This window comes from Erythranthe guttata, chromosome 6, assembly GCF_056151865.1.
Source record: "Erythranthe guttata isolate IM_541 chromosome 6, IM_541, whole genome shotgun sequence".
In the NCBI taxonomy this organism is placed as follows: Eukaryota; Viridiplantae; Streptophyta; class Magnoliopsida; order Lamiales; family Phrymaceae; genus Erythranthe; species Erythranthe guttata.
Genome location: NC_142538.1, coordinates 16744959 through 16763347, shown reverse-complemented (window position 1 = coordinate 16763347; position 18389 = coordinate 16744959). Strand labels below are relative to the sequence as shown.

Sequence of the window (18389 nt, the reverse complement as noted above, 5' to 3'; positions counted from 1 at the left end):
ATTAATTTCTACATAAAGTGTATAAGAAATGGACAACCAATTTTTTTGAGGAAAAAAATACAATAATTTAGTCGATTGTGACCAATTGATTTTTCCTGGAGTGAGGTTGACCGTTCTTGGAGCGGTTGGGCTTAATTCAAATGAAAATACAATTTATAGTCGACTAAATTATTGTCTAATTCATTTTTTCGCTTAACACAAAAACTACGGCATTTAATTTAATTTAAATCACAGTAAAAGTAATATTATTGTGTTGATCGGCAATATTACTGTGTTGATCGACAATATGATTGTGTTGACCAATAATGTTATTGTGTTGGCGAGTAATGTTCCTATGTCGACTGACGACTGTGCAACACACCAACATTAATAATTAATGTTGTCTGTTGACGGCACATTAGCATCGTCGAAAAAAGAAAATAATATTATTGTGTTGACCGGTCGATTACAAAAATAGAATTCAAGAAATCCATAACCCTTATTCGTATTTGGGGAATCTTATTCTAAAATTATCAAAAAAATCGTAATAGAATTGCGTGATTTTTTAGCATAAATTTCATATTTGGGAAATCATATTCTAAAAATAAACTCAAAGCTCTAATAAATAATTAAATTTATAGAAATAAAATTAACATAATCGAATCCCCACCAAATTCAAATAATAAAGTTAAGTTATTACATCTTTCAGTATAAATTTACTTATATTTATAATTGATAGATGAAAAAAAAAAAAAAAACACCAAATAAACCATTAATTCAAAGAGAAAATGAATAATAATCATATTATGATCAAATGCATTTTACTATATTCCATCCTATCAATAAATTATTTTCAATCATCGGCGTGTTTGTTTAAAAGATTTTCGTATACCGTTCATGTTGTCAACAATCTTCCTCAGAATACAAATCCGTTAGTTATACACTGTGCATCGAGGGATAACGATCTTGGATACCACAATCTAACCACCAAACAAGATTTTCACTTTCATTTCTGCATCATGATAAAGTCAACTTTGTTCTTTTGCCACCTTTGGTGGGGTAGTAAAACGAAAGCTTTTGATGTTTATAATGCGAGGTGGACTCCCGATAAATGCGTCGACCATAGTTGCTACTGGGAAGCTCGCAGTGACGGTATTTATTTCTCTGGCTCGTGGCCTCCGGAACCTCTAGCGAAAGTATACGATTGGGAATAATTATATTCAAAAAGTCTCATCGATCAATACAATTGTGCGATATGAGATCGAAGTAATGTAGTTTAGTGATAGATTAATATTTATTTAATTTGTAGATGAATGTCTTCCTGAAATTAATAAAACTTATTGAAAAAATTAATAAAGTGATTTTTTCATGTATCCACATTTTTCTTTACTTTAATAGCTGTTATATATATATATGTATATATATACACACATATATGTATATATATGTATATATATACACACATATATGTATACGATTTTTAAATGAGAAATTAAACTCTTATGATTTATTAAGTAAATTTAGAAAAAATAATTTTTGATTTAGTTTTACGATATAAAAACCATGACGGCAGCATTTAATTAGAACTCATTCTATGTTATACACCATATGTATAATACATCAGGTAGATTTTTACTATTCATTCACGCACATACACACGCATTGACATGTGTAAATAAATGGTGAAAACAACTCATCTGATGTAACATTCACCGGCTATAGCATAAATTTGAACTTTAATTAGAATTTTGTATGACTTGTATTAAATGGAGAAAGAAGATCAAAGTTTTGCACTATATTACAAGGAAATAAATATAATTGAATAATCTACTCCATTCAAAATAGGCAACAAACATAATTGAAAAATCCAACTGATGGATTCTATTAATCAATTATATTGAAAAATCCGATTTTGTTAATCAATTTCAATAAAGTTTTCCGGATTTGTTTTTCGACCCATTTAAGTGACATATTGCAAACACCATTCTACATAAATTAGAGCAAATGAAAAACAAAATCATGATCGAATACATTTTGCTGTATTTCATTATATCGATTAACTCTTTCCAAGCGTATGCGTGTTTTTGGGGTAAGAAAGTTTCTTATACTGTTCATGTTGTCAACAATCTCCCTCCAAATACGGCTCAACTAGTTGTACACTGTGCATCTAAAAATGACGAGTTGGGATACCATAATCTGACCGCCAAGCAGGATTTCAACTTTCATTTCTGCAAAAAACCTAAGGCGACGTTGTTCTTTTGTCATCTCTGGTGGGGCAATAAAAACAAAGCATTTGACGTTTTTAATGCAAGGTGGGATCCCGATATATGTGTGGACCATAGTTGTTACTGGGAAGCACGAGGTGATGGTATTTATTTCTCAGGCACTTGGCCTCCAGCAAATTTTGTACTAGTGCACAATTGGGATTGAGAAACTTTGTCATCAATAAACTTTTGAAATCTCATATCTAAATTAATAATATGAATGAGTGTGAGAGGGTCCTTTGAGAAATTATAAAACTTCTTAAGTGATTTTTTATTTAATATTTTGCTACGTCTATTGTTTATCTTATATTTTTTTGTTATAAATAAATTTATCCACTTATATGCAGATTTTGTAGGACCTACATCTGATGAGATACACCATCTGGTTTTAGACCATAGATCTACACATAATAATACACCCACCCATATGTATGTATGTTTAGTGGCTAGTTATTTATGTTGATCTACGGTTTAAACCACATTATGTATTTCATCTGGTCTAGGATCTCGTAAGCCCTTATATGCTCGCGCGCGAACACACACACTAAATGTTATAGTTTCACGAAATTGTGTTGTGCTCAAATTGTTAAGACAAGTAGGCAAGTAGAATTCCCTTCTTACCAAAATATTGATACTTCAGTTTATTTACCAATGCATAATGTTTTCCCTTCTTGCAAATATCGAAGTTTTTATTTGTATTGTTTTATGCGTACACTATTAATAAAGAAAATCAGGGACGTTGCCCCCGTACCTCCCATAAAATTTAGTCAATATGCATACGAACAACGGCAGCTGATAAAACTACGAAATATATATATATATATATATATATATATATATATATATATATATATATATATATATATATATATATATCGGCTTACGAAAAGTAAAAAATGTCACAAAGATTGAATTGAAAAACTAATTACCGACTATTTATAGCAGCTAAGTAGTGACAATTTGAACCGACTGTACTTCAGTTGCACCGATTCCGTAGTAAATATTTGTACTGAAAGTATTGGCTTTTTCGACACCGTCAATCTTGGCCGTAAACGTCATATACAAAATATAACCCGCGCACGGAGATGAGGTTGCTTCGATCACTTCGACCAGATCGTATCTTGTGGACTACACACACATAACCGAAAAACAAAAGCAACAAGTCATTAACCATTAATGCGAGGAAAAAATAAAAAGGGGAAAAATACGGTTTCCGTCCCTCAAGTTTACAACAACTTCATATTTGGTTCCCACGTTCGCAAAAAACACATTTGGTCCCTCATGTTTCAAAAGTTCAACACTTCTAGGTTTTTCCGTCAAATTTCCGTTACCATTAATAGAATCAAGCGTGTGCCTTGTACTGCTTTAACTGGCGGATTAACGGTAAATTGACGGAAATGACTAAAAGTGTTAAATTATTGAAACATGAGGGACCAAATTTGTTTTTTGTGAACATGGGGTCAAATGTAAAATTTGTACAAACTTGAGGGGTGAAAACTGTAATTTTCCCCCAAAATATATATATATATATATATAGATATATATATATATATATATATATACATACTGATATGCTAAATCCCACACCAATTTTACCAAATCATACACATAATTGAAAAAATTTCTCTCTCTAAAATCTCATCTTCTCATTCCCCACCCTTCTTCTTTTTCCCTAACTTTTTCACAAAATCACACACTAAAATCGTCCATATCATTCCAAGTTCGAATTTGAGAAAAATCTTCATGTGTTCAAACTAAAATAAAGTTGGAATTTGAAAAAAAAAAATCGAATTGATATGAATTTAAATAATTAAAAAGGCATAATGAAATTAAAAAATATTAAATAAACCTAAACTCACTTTTTATGATTAACCACGTGAAAGATTAACGAATTTTGATTGACTTGGAAAAAATCATCGTAGAAAAAAGTTCGAGAATATAAGTAGAGAGAGATTTTTTTTTAATTTATATGTGAGATTTAGTAAATTTTAGTGTGGGATTTAGCATGCCCCAATATATATATATATATATATATATATATATATATATATATATATATATATATATATATATATATATATATATATATATGTATGGGAAAAATACAAACTTCATCCCCTCAATTTTGCACCGATTTCACATTTGGTCCCCATGTTCACAAAAAAGTACATTTGGTCCCTCATTCAACATTTTTAGTCATTTCCATCAATTTTCCGTTAGTGATAACAAAATCAAGCCATAACTGACGGACCACCAGTAAATTGACGGAAATGACAAAAAAGTTTAAATTATTGAAACATGAGGACCAAATATAGAATTTGTGCAAACTTGAGTGGTGAAAACTGCAATTTTCCCTAAAATAAATAATATATATATATATATATATATATATATATATATATATATATATATATAAAACATACATATTTTTTGTTGAAGTAATCTAATGCAATGGCGGCGGATTGTATGAGATCTTTCGTTCTTTCGGGATTACGATATTTACTGGCGGTGGAATCTCTGTCGTACAGGAGAGTCGGACCTCCACACCACTGTCAATTAAAATAGGGTTAATTAATTATTATAACAAATTAACAAATAAATTAAAAATTAAAAAAAGGGGGAAAATGGTTTGTATACATCAGAATCAGAATCATCTGAATCCTCTTGTTCCAATTTCTCGTCCAATTTCTCGAGCTGTGTGCGTATCTTATCGATCGGCTTCTTCTCGTCCGGATTCAACTCCTCCAATATATCGACTTGTCCGAGTATCTTTTTGATTCTCCTCTTCGTCTCCCGATTATTGGATTCCTCTTCCAATTTTTCGAGTTGTCTGAGTATCTTGTTGATCTGGTTTTTCGTCGCCGGTGTTTCGGATTCGGCGGCGGCGGCGGAGGCGGCGGATCGCTCCTCCAATTTTTGGAGCTGTCTCCGGATAATCTGCTTCGGATTTTTGGAGTCGTCGGCGGCGGCGGCGGCGGAAGAAGAAGCCATCTTATTATCCCTAGTCGTTTTCTCCCCTTTTTTTGTTTTATCTTAAATCTTATTTCTTTAATCTTTTTATATAAAAGAACACTTTTATAAAAATAAATAAATAAAAAACCCTAGGGTTATTGTGGTGGATTGTTGATTGCCCTGGGGTTATTTTTGGTAAGGATTAAAAAAAAAACAAAAATAACTCGTTACATTGACAAGTGTCTAATTATTTTCAAGAAACTAAAATTAGATCGAAAATTAGAATTTCGTATATATATTTCAATTCTGATTCAAAAGAAAATCAGAAAACTCATAATCATAAATTTTGTACTCAGAAAGAAAAATATTGTTCCAAAATTGAAATTTTCGGATCAAAATCGGTGTCGATTTTCGTTTAAAAATATTATTTTTGTTGAACATTGCCCTTCTATTATGTTATTTTATGGCACGTTGTCCACCGAAAATTGGATTTTGGTACAATGTGCAACTTGAACAATATTTGAAAGGGGTTATCTCTTTTTTTTTTAATTCTTGGAACAAACTAATAAAAAGGAAAAAGGAAGTAATATTTATTTGTATTTTATATTTGTATCTTCAAATGAAATGTTTTGTATTTCTCGCAATTAAATTATGTCTATAATGTCAGAATAAAGAAACGAAAATTTGAAGTAAAGTAATCTATATTTGTAATTTTTTAATAATTTATATTTATATTTTAATTAATAGATATATTCTTTTTCATGTATATATAGTATGCAAGTTTCAAGAATCTCTAGATGTTAATTACGACAAATTAATTCAAAAGCTTAAGTAACAAGTAAGATATAATTACATTTTTTGCCCCTCAACTTTACGATAATTCCTCTTTTCACCCCAGTATTACGAGGTTTACAAACTTCACTCTCCATCTACTAATTTACAATAATTTCGGTCCCCTATATAGTCTGAGGTGAACAAATTTCACTCTTCATTTACTAATTTTGGAGACTTTAATTTGGTTCACTCGTCAGTTAACCGTTGTGAATGTATCAAAGGAAGAAACCGCTAATTTATGCGACATATGGCTATGTTTGGTAAGCTTCTCAAATTATTTTCATTATTTCTCCAAAATAAAATTATCTTTCTAAAATATTTTCAAAAACTTTCCCAAAAAGAACTCAATTTTTTCTCACTCTAACAGAATGATTTGACTGCTACAGTGAAAATTGTCTTCACTAAATTACAAACTAAAATCACTTTATCTTTCAAATTCTTCTTCTAAAATAACTATTTTCAACATCTTTTAGACATGATTTGACTTGCTACAATACAAATTGTCTCCTCACAAAACACAAACAAACTTTATTTTATTTTCAAATTCATCTCCCAAAACATCTTTCTCCATAATAAAGTGGAAATGAAAGCCCAAAAGCTTACCAAACATAGCCTATACGAGTCCCAATTAACACTTAAAATAGCTCATATAATTTTTTTTTTTTTTGAGAGAAAATAGCTCATATAATTAGTGAAATACAGTTTTCATCTTTTAAGTATGTACTGATTTCACATTTGGTCTCTCATGTTTATAAAAAATATATTTGGTCCCTCATGTTTTAACAATTAAACTTTTTTTTAGAGTAAAAAGCAGTTTACCCCCTAAACTAAGGGCCGATTTGCACTTTATCCCCCAAACAAAAAAAATTTGCACGTTTTTACCTGAACTCGTTAATTCGTTGCACAGTGCCCCCTAAACTCAATTTTCCGGCAATTTTGGACGGAATATTAAATCATATGCGTTGCACGTGCAATTTACAGGGGTAAATTTGTCCATTCTTAAATTGTAATATTAAATATAAAATAATGATTTATAATAAAAGAAAAAAAGCAAAACACCCACCACAGGCCTTTTTTTTCCTTTTCTTTCCTCCCCTTTTTTCCACTCTGTTCTATTTCTTCTTCTTTCTTGTTCGTTTTATCTCCTCCATCGGAAAATGGATGTGCATATCGATTCTCTGGGGACGCAAGAGGGCTGAATCGATTCCTTCTTTGTCGTTCATCGTGAAAATCATAATTCTCTCATCCTCAGAATTCAACAGCTCATCCATGAAATTCATCAGACCGGATGACGTAATCCTCGACCTCGATCTGTCCGACACATAACGATCTAAATCGAATCATATAACATATGCATTGAAGAAAAAGGAAAATGAGAAATTTTATTGAAGCCAAAAGCTTCTGTACTCGAAAGGTAATTTTATTTCTAAACCCATGCCACGAAGTTATACAGAAGGAATTACATGCTTAGTCATGCAAGTCCTTAGTCATCTATTACTAAATTAGTACACGTATTAATAGTATATGCCACATCAGTACTTAGTCCATAAGTATACTGATTCCTTCTTGGATGGACTGATTGTCGTCGAGGGAGAGAAGTATGTCGTTGGGCTTTCTGCCGGAGAAGAGGTTGGTGAAATCGGAATCCTCCATCTAAGAGTGTGACAAGCTGTAGTCGGGATCGGAGGAGAGATAGGTGTCGTAAAGCCAGTGTCATAGAGGGTCTTCGCCGAAGACGGAGGAAGGGGAGGAAAAAACGGCGGAGGAGAGAAGGAGGGATAGGTAAATCGCTGGTGGTCGGTGGGTGAGGGAAGAAGAAGATTGCAGATGGTTTTTTTTTTTTGTTTTTAATTAATCACCATTTAATATATAAACTGGAAGTGAATTTATGAATTTACCCCTGCAAATTTCATGTGCAATGCACGTGTTTAACTTTCCGTCCAAAATTGTCGGAAAATTCAGTTTAGGGGGCACCCTGCAACGAACTAATGAGTTTAGGTAAAAACGTGCAAATTTTTTTTGTTTAGGGGGTAAAGTGCAAAACGGCCATTAGTTTAGGGGGCAAACTGCTTTTTACTCTTTTTTTATCATTTCCATCAGTTTACCTTTTACTCTGCTAGTTAAGGCAACGACAAGCACATGCTTGATTGTACCAACAGAAAATTGACTGAAATGACTACAATCTTTGAATGTAAAGTATATCACCAACTCAGCTATACAAAATATATATATAGCAGCTTAAGAAAAGAAAAAAATGTCAGCAAAGATTGAATTTAAATACTAATTACCTATAGCAGCTAAGTAACGACAATTTCAATAGACTGTACTTCAGTCGCACCGATTCCGTAGAAAATACTTGTGTTGAAAGTATCGACTTGTTCGACACCATCAACTTTGGCGGTAAACCTCAAATACAATATATAACCCGAGCACATAAGTCGGTTTGCGCTGATTACGTCGACCACATTGTATCTTATCGACTACACACATAACAGAAAAAAAAAATTAATAATTCATTAATCATCAAAATGAAGAAGAAAAAAAAAAACCATACATGTTTTTTGTTGAAATAATCAATTGCTATGCTGGCAGATTTTTTGAGACGTTCTGCTGATTCGGGATCTCGATCTTGAACGTCGGGGGAATCTTTGTCATAGACGAGACTGGGACCTCCACAGGTTAACCTCTATAATATAATAGAATCAGAATAAATAAAATTCTATTAATTTAACAAAATATTAAATTCTCGATCTAATAATTTAGTAAATTGATAGAATCATAATTAATAAAATTATATTAATTTAGCGAAATATTAAATTTTTGAACTAATAATTTAGGGTAAATTACAACCATCTTCTGAGGTATGATCAATTTACAAAAAAACCCTTCTTGTTTGGATAATTACGTCTACCCCTTAACTATGAATCTTCTCTTACACCTCCACCCTTATGGTGTTGAATTCCACATAATCATCTAGATTCCGTGGAATGTCCTCTAGTTTGTACTCGTTTTGTGCAAAAATACAGTTTCTGATGCACCACAATTTGATATATACAAGCCAAAAAACACATATTATGATTATCTTGCTTCAAAATGTGGAATTCGAATGAGATAAAATGGGTACAAAATTGATAGTATTCCGTATAATCTCGAAGATTCCACTAAATTTGAAATAGCAAGGGTGGATGTGTAAAAAAAATTATAATTGAGGGGTTTCGTAATTTAACCATACCTCAAGGGTGGTTGTAATTTACCCAATAATTTAATATGTACTCTTTGTCATTGACAAGATTTGGACCTCCACAACTTAACCTCTATAACTTAATAGAATCAGAGCTAATACAATTTGATTAATTTATTAAATTATCGAACTAATAATTTAGTATGTTTTTTTGTGTAAGGATCGGAAGAAATTGAAAAAAAAAATATTTGAAGGTAATAAATTATTAGAACAAGATAACAAATAAATTAAAGAAAATAAAGAGAAACATACACGAGGCTGAGGTTTTAACTTGTATAAATTGTCCTTTTCCATAATTTCAAGCTGTCTGCGTATCTTATTGATTGACTTCTTCTCCTCCGGGTTGACTTTCTCCAATTTATCGACTTGTGTGCGTATCTTATCGATATTCTTATTCTTCTCGCGATAATTTGGTTGCTCCTCCAATTTCTCGAGTTGTTTGCGTATCGTATTGATCCGGTTTTTCGTGGCCGGATTTTTGGAGTCGGCGGCGGTGGACCGCTCCTCCAATCTTTCGAGTTGTCTGTGTATTATCCGGTTCGGATTTTTGGAGGAGTCAGAAGCCATCTCTTCTCTCTCGCGGCGGCGATGGCGGCGGCGGCGGTGGCGGCGGAATCTAAGAAAGCGCTAGTCGTTTTCTCCCGTTGGTTTCTCTTAAATCTTACATCTCTGTCGTCTTTATGCATAAAGAAATTTTCGAAAGAAACCCTAGGGTCATTTTCGTAAATTTTGGTAGCCCTAGGGGAATAAATTGGTAAAACTACAGTTTTCACCCCTCAAGTTTGCACCGATTTCAATAATTTAACGTTTTTTGTCATTTTCATTAATTTACCGTTAGTCTGTCAGTTAAGTCATTGATGGGCATAGGCTTGATTCCGTTAGCTTTAATAGAAAATTGACGGAAATGACTAAGATGACTAAATGTTTGAAACATGAGGGAACAAATATGTTTTCTGTGAATATGAAGGACCAAATGTGAAATTGGTGCTAATGTGAGGGACTAAAACTATATTTTTCCTAAAATAAATTATAAAAGAGCAAACATGACTTATCGAAAAACAAAAAAAAAAAAAAAAAAAACCTATATTTGGGAAATCTTATTTTCAAAATCAACTAAAATTTTGATTAACTATATGACATTACATTAATAAACCTTTTTAATAAAATAATAATAAATATAATTATATTTAATTAAAATTATGAAATCCATATTCGATTATGTGAATCGGTATTCAGTTACTTCCCAATTTTTTTTCGACCTATATAAGTGGCATGTAGAAACCAAAACTGAGAAAAATAAACATATTTCAATCACCGTTGATTATAATTGGAGCAAATGAAAAATAACACCATGATCAAATACATTTTGCTATGTTTCATTATATCAATTAACTCTTTTCAAGCGTATGCGTGTTTTTTGGGTAAAAAAGTTTCTTATAGTGTTCACGTTGTCAATAATCTCCCTCCAAATACGGATCAACTAGTTGTACACTGTGCATCTAAAGATGATGAATTGGGATACCATAATCTGACCACCAAGCAGGATTTTCACTTTCATTTCTGTAAAAAACCTAAAGCGACGTTGTTCTTTTGTCATCTCTGGTGGGGCAATAAAAACAAAGCTTTCGATGTTTTTAACGCAAGATGGGATCCCGATACATGTTATTGGGAAGCGCAAGGTGATGGCATTTACTTTTCAGGCACCTGGCCACCGGGAGATTTAGCGAAAGCGTATAATTGGGAATAAAAAGTTACAATTGTACACACTCTCTGTAATAAATATGAATGGCAAATATAGATATGTGGATTATAAAAGTTCATAAGTGATTTTTATTTCAAAGTCCATTTTTTTTTATCAATAAAGTGAAGTGATTTTTTTTTTCTAAATTACATTTTTTTTTATCAATAAGGTGTTAATGATAAATTTATCTAAAATTTTGTAAACTTGTTAATAAAATTACATATTTAATTTGTATTTTCAAATAAACAATTAACAATAAATTGTTCACTCAAAACAATATTTAGTATTATGGAATCCTAATTGATTTTGCAATTTAGTACACACATACAGTTGGTTTTGGAGACATATGCAAGAAAATATGCATGATGTGTTTTAGTATTTTTAGTACTGGATCGATATTTAATTCGGTTATTTATGCAGAATATCAAATTTGAATAAAAATGTTCGGTTCCTGAAAAATAAAAAAGCCATCGGGTTGACATTCAGGACGGTTCAAAAGGGTTTAATTTTCGATTTTCGATTTTTTTTTTCTCACCCTTAGATCTTCTTATAACTCAGATAAAAGATTTTGCATGTAGGTCAAAATTGAACAGAAAATTAGATGGGGTTGTTATATGCAATTTATCAATTGAAATGAATATTAATATATTTATTTATATTTATACTTTAATAAATTATTTGCCGCGTCAACCGTTGGCGCTAAACTTCGCTATAACCGAAAATCCATAAAGATAAATTTCTTATTACAGGGCCCAACTGGAAAATACAAAAAAATTCCTCAACGGCCCAGCAACAGTGCTGTCAACTAACCTGCGCCTAGTGCTCACGTTAAGCTTTTTATCCTCACCTAATCTAACGTGCGCGGCAATCGAATTGATCCCAAATCAAAAACCTAGACCCGCGTACCCAAATTCACACTCGCTCTCTGTTGACCTCTCCGATACAATTGAAGCTACAGGTATTTTAAATTCTTCATTAATTTTATCAATTAATCCCCCCCCATTCGCAAATTCTGGTTATTTTTTCTCGATTTTCGGTTAAAACAGTTGTTCGGAGGTTCAATGTAGTTTTATTTCGCCGAAGAAACACTCGTGAACTGTTTTATTTTATTTATTTATTTTCCTCACTCATAATTGTTCTGTTTTCTTGTTACTTTGTGCTGTCAAGATTCAAATTTAGGGGGCCAATTGTTCGGTGGTTATGGTTTTGGTATGAATTTTCGAGTGGTGTGATGAAGAATGTGGAAATACCTAATTGGCTTGAAAAGTTGCCTTGGGCACCTGAATTCCGACCGACCGATACGGAATTTGCGGACCCGATTGCTTATATATCGAAGATAGAGAAAGAGGCGAGTGCATTCGGTATATGTAAAGTGATCCCACCATTGCCAAAGCCTTCGAGAAAATATGTACTCCACAACTTGAATAAGTCGCTCTCCAAATGCCCCGAATTGGGTTCCGATGTAAATCTCGTCACTTCGCCTAAGACTGATAGTTCCGATAGAACTGTTGGTAGTGGGGAGAGTAGGGCTGTTTTCACTACACGGCACCAAGAGTTAGGCTGCGAGAAAAGTAAAAAGGCGAAGGGTACGACTGTGGACCATGTTGTTGGTGCTAAGAAGCAAGTTTGGCAGAGTGGGGAAGTTTATACGCTGGAGCAGTTCGAGGCGAAGTCAAAGACTTTCGCCAAGAGTCAACTCAGCACGGTGAAGGAGGTGAACCCGTTAGTTATCGAATCCATGTTTTGGAAACAAGCGTCGGAGAAGCCTATATATATCGAGTATGCAAACGATGTGCCTGGTTCAGGGTTTGGTGAGCCCGAGGGATTGTTGCGGTATGTCGATAGGCGTAGGAGGAAAACTAGAAAGAGAAACTCGTTCGATAGAAATAGTTTTAGTAACTCCGATAAAAAGAATGACGAAGTAGATACAGAGAGTAGTGTTAGAGGTAATACTAATCGCAATGTATGTACAGAGACGAAATCGAACGACGGTGCTTCTTGCTCTGGTCGGAAGGAATTTCAGGGTAGCGTTGAGGTGGAAGGTAGTGCTGGTTGGAAACTTTCGAATAGTCCGTGGAATTTGCAAGTGATAGCTCGTTCGCCTGGATCTTTGACACGTTTTATGCCCGATGATATACCTGGTGTTACTTCTCCGATGGTTTATATCGGGATGCTGTTCAGCTGGTTTGCTTGGCATGTGGAAGATCACGAGCTTCACAGCTTGAATTTCCTTCATATCGGCTCTCCCAAGACTTGGTATTCTGTGCCCGGAGATTGTGCTTTCGACTTTGAAGAAGCGATTCGTCTTCATGCTTATGGAGGAAATGCCGACCGATTAGGTATGATTTAGATGATACTTTCAGTCGTTTTCTATTTATTAGTGGCACTACTGTTTTGGAACTTACACTTTGGAATATGCATTAATATGTGGCTATTGTCATATAGTCTGAAATAAGTGTAGCAGCGTAAAAATCTGTTGATAACTATACGATAATTTTATCCGTAAAATCTATTGTTCTCATGGTAAAAAAAGGTTGCTCGTGATACGGTCAAATTGTGCTTATCAATTCCCGCTTTCAATGTAAAAAGGAAGTTCGACTTCTGTAATAGCACCGCATAAAGTAAAACAAGAAATTTGCTTCTCTGCATTCACGTGCCTCGACAGTATTCAAAATTTCTGATTGTTCATATTTCAAACCAGAAAATAACCAAATCTTTCCTTACTTTGCCATCAATATTCCTCTTGAAAAGTACTTATTTAATCGTAGTGTAATTGTTGGGAGGGTTATGTTTGTCATTTGAAATATCTTGTTTGCAGTTCCGGATAGAAAAACAATAAAGCAAAACCTGTAGCCTTGAATATATATCAAAGTTCGCTGTACTTTTTTTTTTTTAACTCCGATGCAATTTTATTGTGATTTCAGCTGCTCTATCTCTCCTAGGCGAAAAGACTACTGTTCTATCTCCTGAAATTTTTGTTGCATCGGGCATCCCCTGTTGCAGGTAGGTGATTTTTTGGTGCAATTTTTTCGTCTAATGAATATGAAGAAATATTAGTGAGCAATATAAAGCTAATCTGCAAATTAATTTTCTTGTAGGTTGGTACAGTATCCAGGGGAATTTGTTGTGACTTTTCCAAGAGCTTACCACATTGGATTCAGCCATGGTAATTAGAAAGGGCATATTTCCCTTATTGATTATTTATTTATTTATTTATTTTGGCAATTGAAAATATAGGTTTCAATTGTGGAGAAGCTGCTAATTTCGGAACACCGAAGTGGCTTACGATAGCTAAGGAAGCTGCTGTTCGTCGAGCTGTAATGAATTATCTTCCGATGCTTTCCCATCAGCAACTGATGTACTTGTTGACCATGTCTTTCATTTCGAGGTCGGTGTACTGGAATTTATTATACTTTCTCCCGATAATTGCAAAAGTTAGATAATGTAAATTCACTTTCTCCCGATAATTCCGTATTGCTGTTTTTCTGCATTAATTTTTTTTTTTTTATGAAATACAGAATACCAAGATCCTTACTGCCAGGTGTGCGAAGCTCGCGTTTAAGAGACCGTCAAAAGGAAGAAAGAGAGATATTAGTAAAGAGAGCATTTATCGAAGATATCTTGCATGAAAACAAGCTCGTGAATATTCTCCTTCACCGGAGCTCCTCTTACCGTGCGGTACTATGGGATGTCAAATCAGTGTCGTCTTCGAGTAAAGAATCAGGAATCTGCAAAGATGCTGATCCCGTTGTCATAGTGACATCAGCATCGATGGGAAAAGATTCTCCCGGTGATAATTGTATTATGGGTGATGTTAATAACCAGCTAAGTGATTATATTGGTGCGGTTGGTTATGATATCAACGATGATGACTTGGCGTATGATTTTCAAATAGAATCGGGGACTTTACCATGTGTAGCTTGTGGTATACTTGGATTTCCGTTTATGGCCGTCGTTCAACCATTTGTGGATCCTCTTGCAGTTTCTGTGGGACCCACTCCGAAGCATGAAGATGTTTCTTCGGAAGTGGATATTGCAGAGGGATGGAATATCTCTAATGTGTCTCTAAAACCGAGGATATTCTGCTTAGAGCATGCGATCGAAATCGAAGAATTGTTGAGTTCGAAAGGCGGAGCCAATGTTCTTGTCATCTGTCATTCGGGTAAAATATATCCTACGTTTTAAAGTATGAATGTTTGAGTTTATTGCATTTCGTACCCTTGTGTTATATGCATTTCTTTTAGCACGCTGTCACAACTTCTACGTATGTAACTGTTTCTCTCGAATTATAAATACATGAGATATAAAGAATAAAATAAAAATATACTTATGGCTCCTCTGCCTTTGTTTGTTTTTAGACTTTCAGAAAATCAAGACTCATGCTGCAGTGGTTGCGGACGAAATTTCCATGCCTTTCTGTTACGTCGAGATTGCACCACTAGTTAATGCTTCCCCCGAAAATCTGAACTTGATCGATATTGCTATCGGCAGAGAAGAAACCGAGTGTGCAGAAGACTGGACCTCGCAGTTGAGCATCAATCTACAGCACTGCGTGAAGGTGAAAAAGTGTTTCCCATCTAAGAATGTCCAGCATTTGTCGAGTTTGAACGGTTTGTTTTGTGATGCAACTCCTCCTAGTTCAAATAAATCGAGCGTTAAGTGGCTATCAACAAAATTACGCACAAAAAGTCGCCATGTAAAGCCTCTGTTGAGAAATAAGCCATCTGTTGAGAATGAAATTATGGAGGAGGTTACGGGAAGAGAGGAAGAGCAAAAGATATCGGAGAAAATTGTCGAAAAGAAATTCATCCAATACTCGAGGAAAAGATACAAGGCTCGTGTTGTTGAACGAGAGATTTTGGGTGCTCAAATTGAAAATCCGGATAAAGAAGATAAAATCGTGGAAGTCAATATTCTTTCCAGAGTTGAGAATTCAGGCGAAATAGCCGATGTTGGATTAACTTCAGCTGAAAATCTGATAGAAAATCTGATAGACTGCTCTACTACAGAGAAAACAACTTTGGGACAGGAAGAAGAAGCAACAATGGATGAATCTGTAGCAAGCGATGACGTGGCAGTACACGAGTGTGGAATCCCGTCTGATGGATATGAAGACGCGGTTAAAGAAGCTTCTAGAAGCGGCGGCTCCTCCTCGAACGTGTCGGTTTCGGAAGGGCAGCAGTGTATTCAGATAGGTGAAGCTATTTCAAGAAACACTGCAATAACAAATGAATCAAGTATTGAAGAAGTCTCTTTTTCGCCAAAGAATAAAATCTCGGATAATTCGAAAGCAACTGCAAAGAGTGGAAGCAGCAAAAGGAAAAGAAAAACAGCCCTCGAACCAGATCAAGAAGATCGATTCGACGTCTTTATCAAAAGCCCGTGTGAAGGACTCAGGCCTAGGGCTACTACTACTACTACTACTACTACTACTACTACTACTACAACAATCGTAACCGAAAATAAAAAACCGACATCGAAGAAGCAGAAAAAGGCGAGTAAGAAAGAGGAGCAAACGGGCCGTTACAAGTGCGACTTAGATGGTTGTGTTATGAGTTTCGAAACGAAAGGCGAGCTAACTCTGCACAAGGGGAATAAATGCCCCGTGGAAGGGTGTGGGAAGAAATTCAATTCGCACAAATACGCAGTGCAGCACAAACGCGTGCACGATGACAACAGGCCTTTGAAATGTTCGTGGGAGGGTTGTAAAATGACGTTCAAATGGGCTTGGGCAAGAACGGAGCATTTACGCGTGCACACCGGGGAAAAGCCGTACCTTTGTAAAGTGGAAGGGTGTGGGCTTGCTTTTAGATTCGTGTCGGATTTTAGTCGGCATAGACGAAAGATGGGGCATTATGTGGGCCCGTCTGAATGAAAAAGGTGGGATCTTTATGGAGGAGTTTTCGAGAATCTGTGTTTTCAGGTGGAGTTTAGTGGTGGTTAGCTTTAGGGTTAGGAAGATGTATGTAGTGATGCTGTTGTAAAAGTAGGTACATTATGTATTTTTGTTGTTGAAGTTTTTTTTTTTTTTTTTTTTTTTTTTTGGGTGTATAATTCAAAGAATTGGGTCTTGGCAGCCTGAATGTATTCGTATTTGCCTTTTTGGCTTTTTTTTTTTTTTTTTTTTTTAAATAGGCCTCTCAAATAGTCAAATTATTATTATTATTCTTCCATTTTCTGACAGTTATACATTTTTTTCTAAAGGCGATTATCTTACAATTAAAATTAATTATACTCTTTTAGACAAAAAAAAAAAAAAGAATCATTATATTATAGTAATAGTAATCCTACATCCTCTCATGAAAAAGAAATCTCTAGGGAGTCCAACGGAAAGGTAAAGGAGCTCTGATCTACTCCCACTCTTCACCTCTTGGCTCACTTGGGATACGTACACCATTGGAATCCTGAAGCACCACCACAAACGCTACCGTGCGTCCGCCTGCGGTGCGGTAAGGCTCCACCCTCTTGTGCCAGCAGCCAACTCCGGCGTGTCAGCTTAGTTATCGTCATCAAGCCTTTTCCCCCCGATCAATGAAGAAGGGAGACGTAAGTGGATTCTTATGAAGAACCGGAAGCGAAGCGCTATGCCGGGGCGGGGGGACGGGAAAAGAAACGGCTCCGAAGAAAGAAATTGGGGTTCCCAATGCTTCTCCACACTCAACGAGATGCACCAACCTCGGGATGCTTTACTCCTAACACCACAAGGTTCCGAGACGGAGTTTAACCTGTGAGTCTCAGTTAAGAAAGGCGATGATCTACGTTTCACACAGCGCACGTTTCCATGGATAGTTTCTTCGACATCGTGATGGAGGACATAGCTTACGATCCTCGGCTTTGATCATGCCACTAGACATTTGATTAAGACGTTGCACAATTAATTTACAAATCCACCCCATTCAATTGAAAAAAGGACACATTCCCATTATTTTTGCTCATTTTTATTTCGTATTATATATACTTATTTTTGTTTAATCTTTATTTGTATCAAATACTCGATAATTTTTTTTTCTTTTTTTTTTTAATCCTAGTAGGTAGTTATTTTGTAGATACACAAAATTAGATTATGTATTAAAATTATGGTAAATTACGGCCACCCCTGAGCTAAGGTCAAATTATGAAAAATTCCTTTCGGTTTGGGTAATCACAACCATCTCTCAACTATATATCTTCTTACATGTAAGGTGTCGAATTCAACATAATCTTCTAGATTTCGTGGAATGTTCTCTAGTTTGTATCCGTTTTTGCAAAAATGTTGTTTTTGATGCACCATAATTTGATACTTACAAGCTAAGAGACACATCTTATGATTATCTTGTTCAAAATGTGGAGCTGGAATGGGATAAAATGAGTACAAATTGGAGAATATTCTACATAATTT

At 34.6% G+C, this 18389-nt stretch overlaps 3 protein-coding genes across 3 annotated transcripts; 1 reads left to right on the top strand and 2 right to left on the bottom strand.

Moving 5' to 3' along the window:
* Nucleotides 1–3095: 3095 nt before the first annotated feature.
* Nucleotides 3096–5298, bottom strand: LOC105961873 (uncharacterized). Its single transcript, XM_088819986.1, has 3 exons — nucleotides 4881–5298; nucleotides 4667–4792; nucleotides 3096–3371 (listed from the first exon to the last, which is right to left on the bottom strand). The coding sequence occupies exons 1-3, from the start codon at nucleotides 5232–5234 to the stop codon at nucleotides 3189–3191; spliced, it is 663 nt and encodes a 220-aa protein (XP_088676112.1). The 5' UTR covers nucleotides 5235–5298; the 3' UTR covers nucleotides 3096–3188.
* Nucleotides 5299–8296: 2998 nt separating this feature from the next.
* LOC105955422 (uncharacterized) lies at nucleotides 8297–9925 on the bottom strand. The gene is made up of 3 exons (XM_012979138.2): nucleotides 9523–9925; nucleotides 8584–8715; nucleotides 8297–8509 (listed from the first exon to the last, which is right to left on the bottom strand). Exons 1-3 carry the CDS (start codon nucleotides 9835–9837, stop codon nucleotides 8327–8329), a joined length of 630 nt encoding a protein of 209 aa, XP_012834592.1. The 5' UTR covers nucleotides 9838–9925; the 3' UTR covers nucleotides 8297–8326.
* A 1851-nt stretch (nucleotides 9926–11776) lies between these two features.
* ELF6 (Zinc finger (C2H2 type) family protein / transcription factor jumonji (jmj) family protein) lies at nucleotides 11777–17114 on the top strand. Its single transcript, XM_012979489.2, has 7 exons — nucleotides 11777–11969; nucleotides 12179–13350; nucleotides 13936–14014; nucleotides 14110–14177; nucleotides 14249–14399; nucleotides 14530–15173; nucleotides 15370–17114. The coding sequence occupies exons 2-7, from the start codon at nucleotides 12243–12245 to the stop codon at nucleotides 16884–16886; spliced, it is 3567 nt and encodes a 1188-aa protein (XP_012834943.2). The 5' UTR covers nucleotides 11777–11969; nucleotides 12179–12242; the 3' UTR covers nucleotides 16887–17114.
* Nucleotides 17115–18389: the final 1275 nt, after the last annotated feature.

Coding starts and splice junctions, on each gene's coding strand:
- LOC105961873 (XM_088819986.1), bottom strand. CDS start 5,234: ATGGCTTCTTCTTCCGCCGCCGCCGCCGCCGACGACTCCAAAAATCCG. Junction 4,793..4,880: donor CAGATGATTCTGATTCTGAT/GTATACAAACCA, acceptor TTTAATTGACAG/TGGTGTGGAGGTCCGACTCT. Junction 3,372..4,666: donor ATTACTTCAACAAAAAATAT/GTATGTTTTATA, acceptor ATGTGTGTGTAG/TCCACAAGATACGATCTGGT.
- LOC105955422 (XM_012979138.2), bottom strand. CDS start 9,837: ATGGCTTCTGACTCCTCCAAAAATCCGAACCGGATAATACACAGACAA. Junction 8,716..9,522: donor AGTTAAAACCTCAGCCTCGT/GTATGTTTCTCT, acceptor ATTATATTATAG/AGGTTAACCTGTGGAGGTCC. Junction 8,510..8,583: donor ATTATTTCAACAAAAAACAT/GTATGGTTTTTT, acceptor TTATGTGTGTAG/TCGATAAGATACAATGTGGT.
- ELF6 (XM_012979489.2), top strand. CDS start 12,243: ATGAAGAATGTGGAAATACCTAATTGGCTTGAAAAGTTGCCTTGGGCA. Junction 14,015..14,109: donor TCGGGCATCCCCTGTTGCAG/GTAGGTGATTTT, acceptor ATTTTCTTGTAG/GTTGGTACAGTATCCAGGGG. Junction 15,174..15,369: donor TCTTGTCATCTGTCATTCGG/GTAAAATATATC, acceptor GTTTGTTTTTAG/ACTTTCAGAAAATCAAGACT.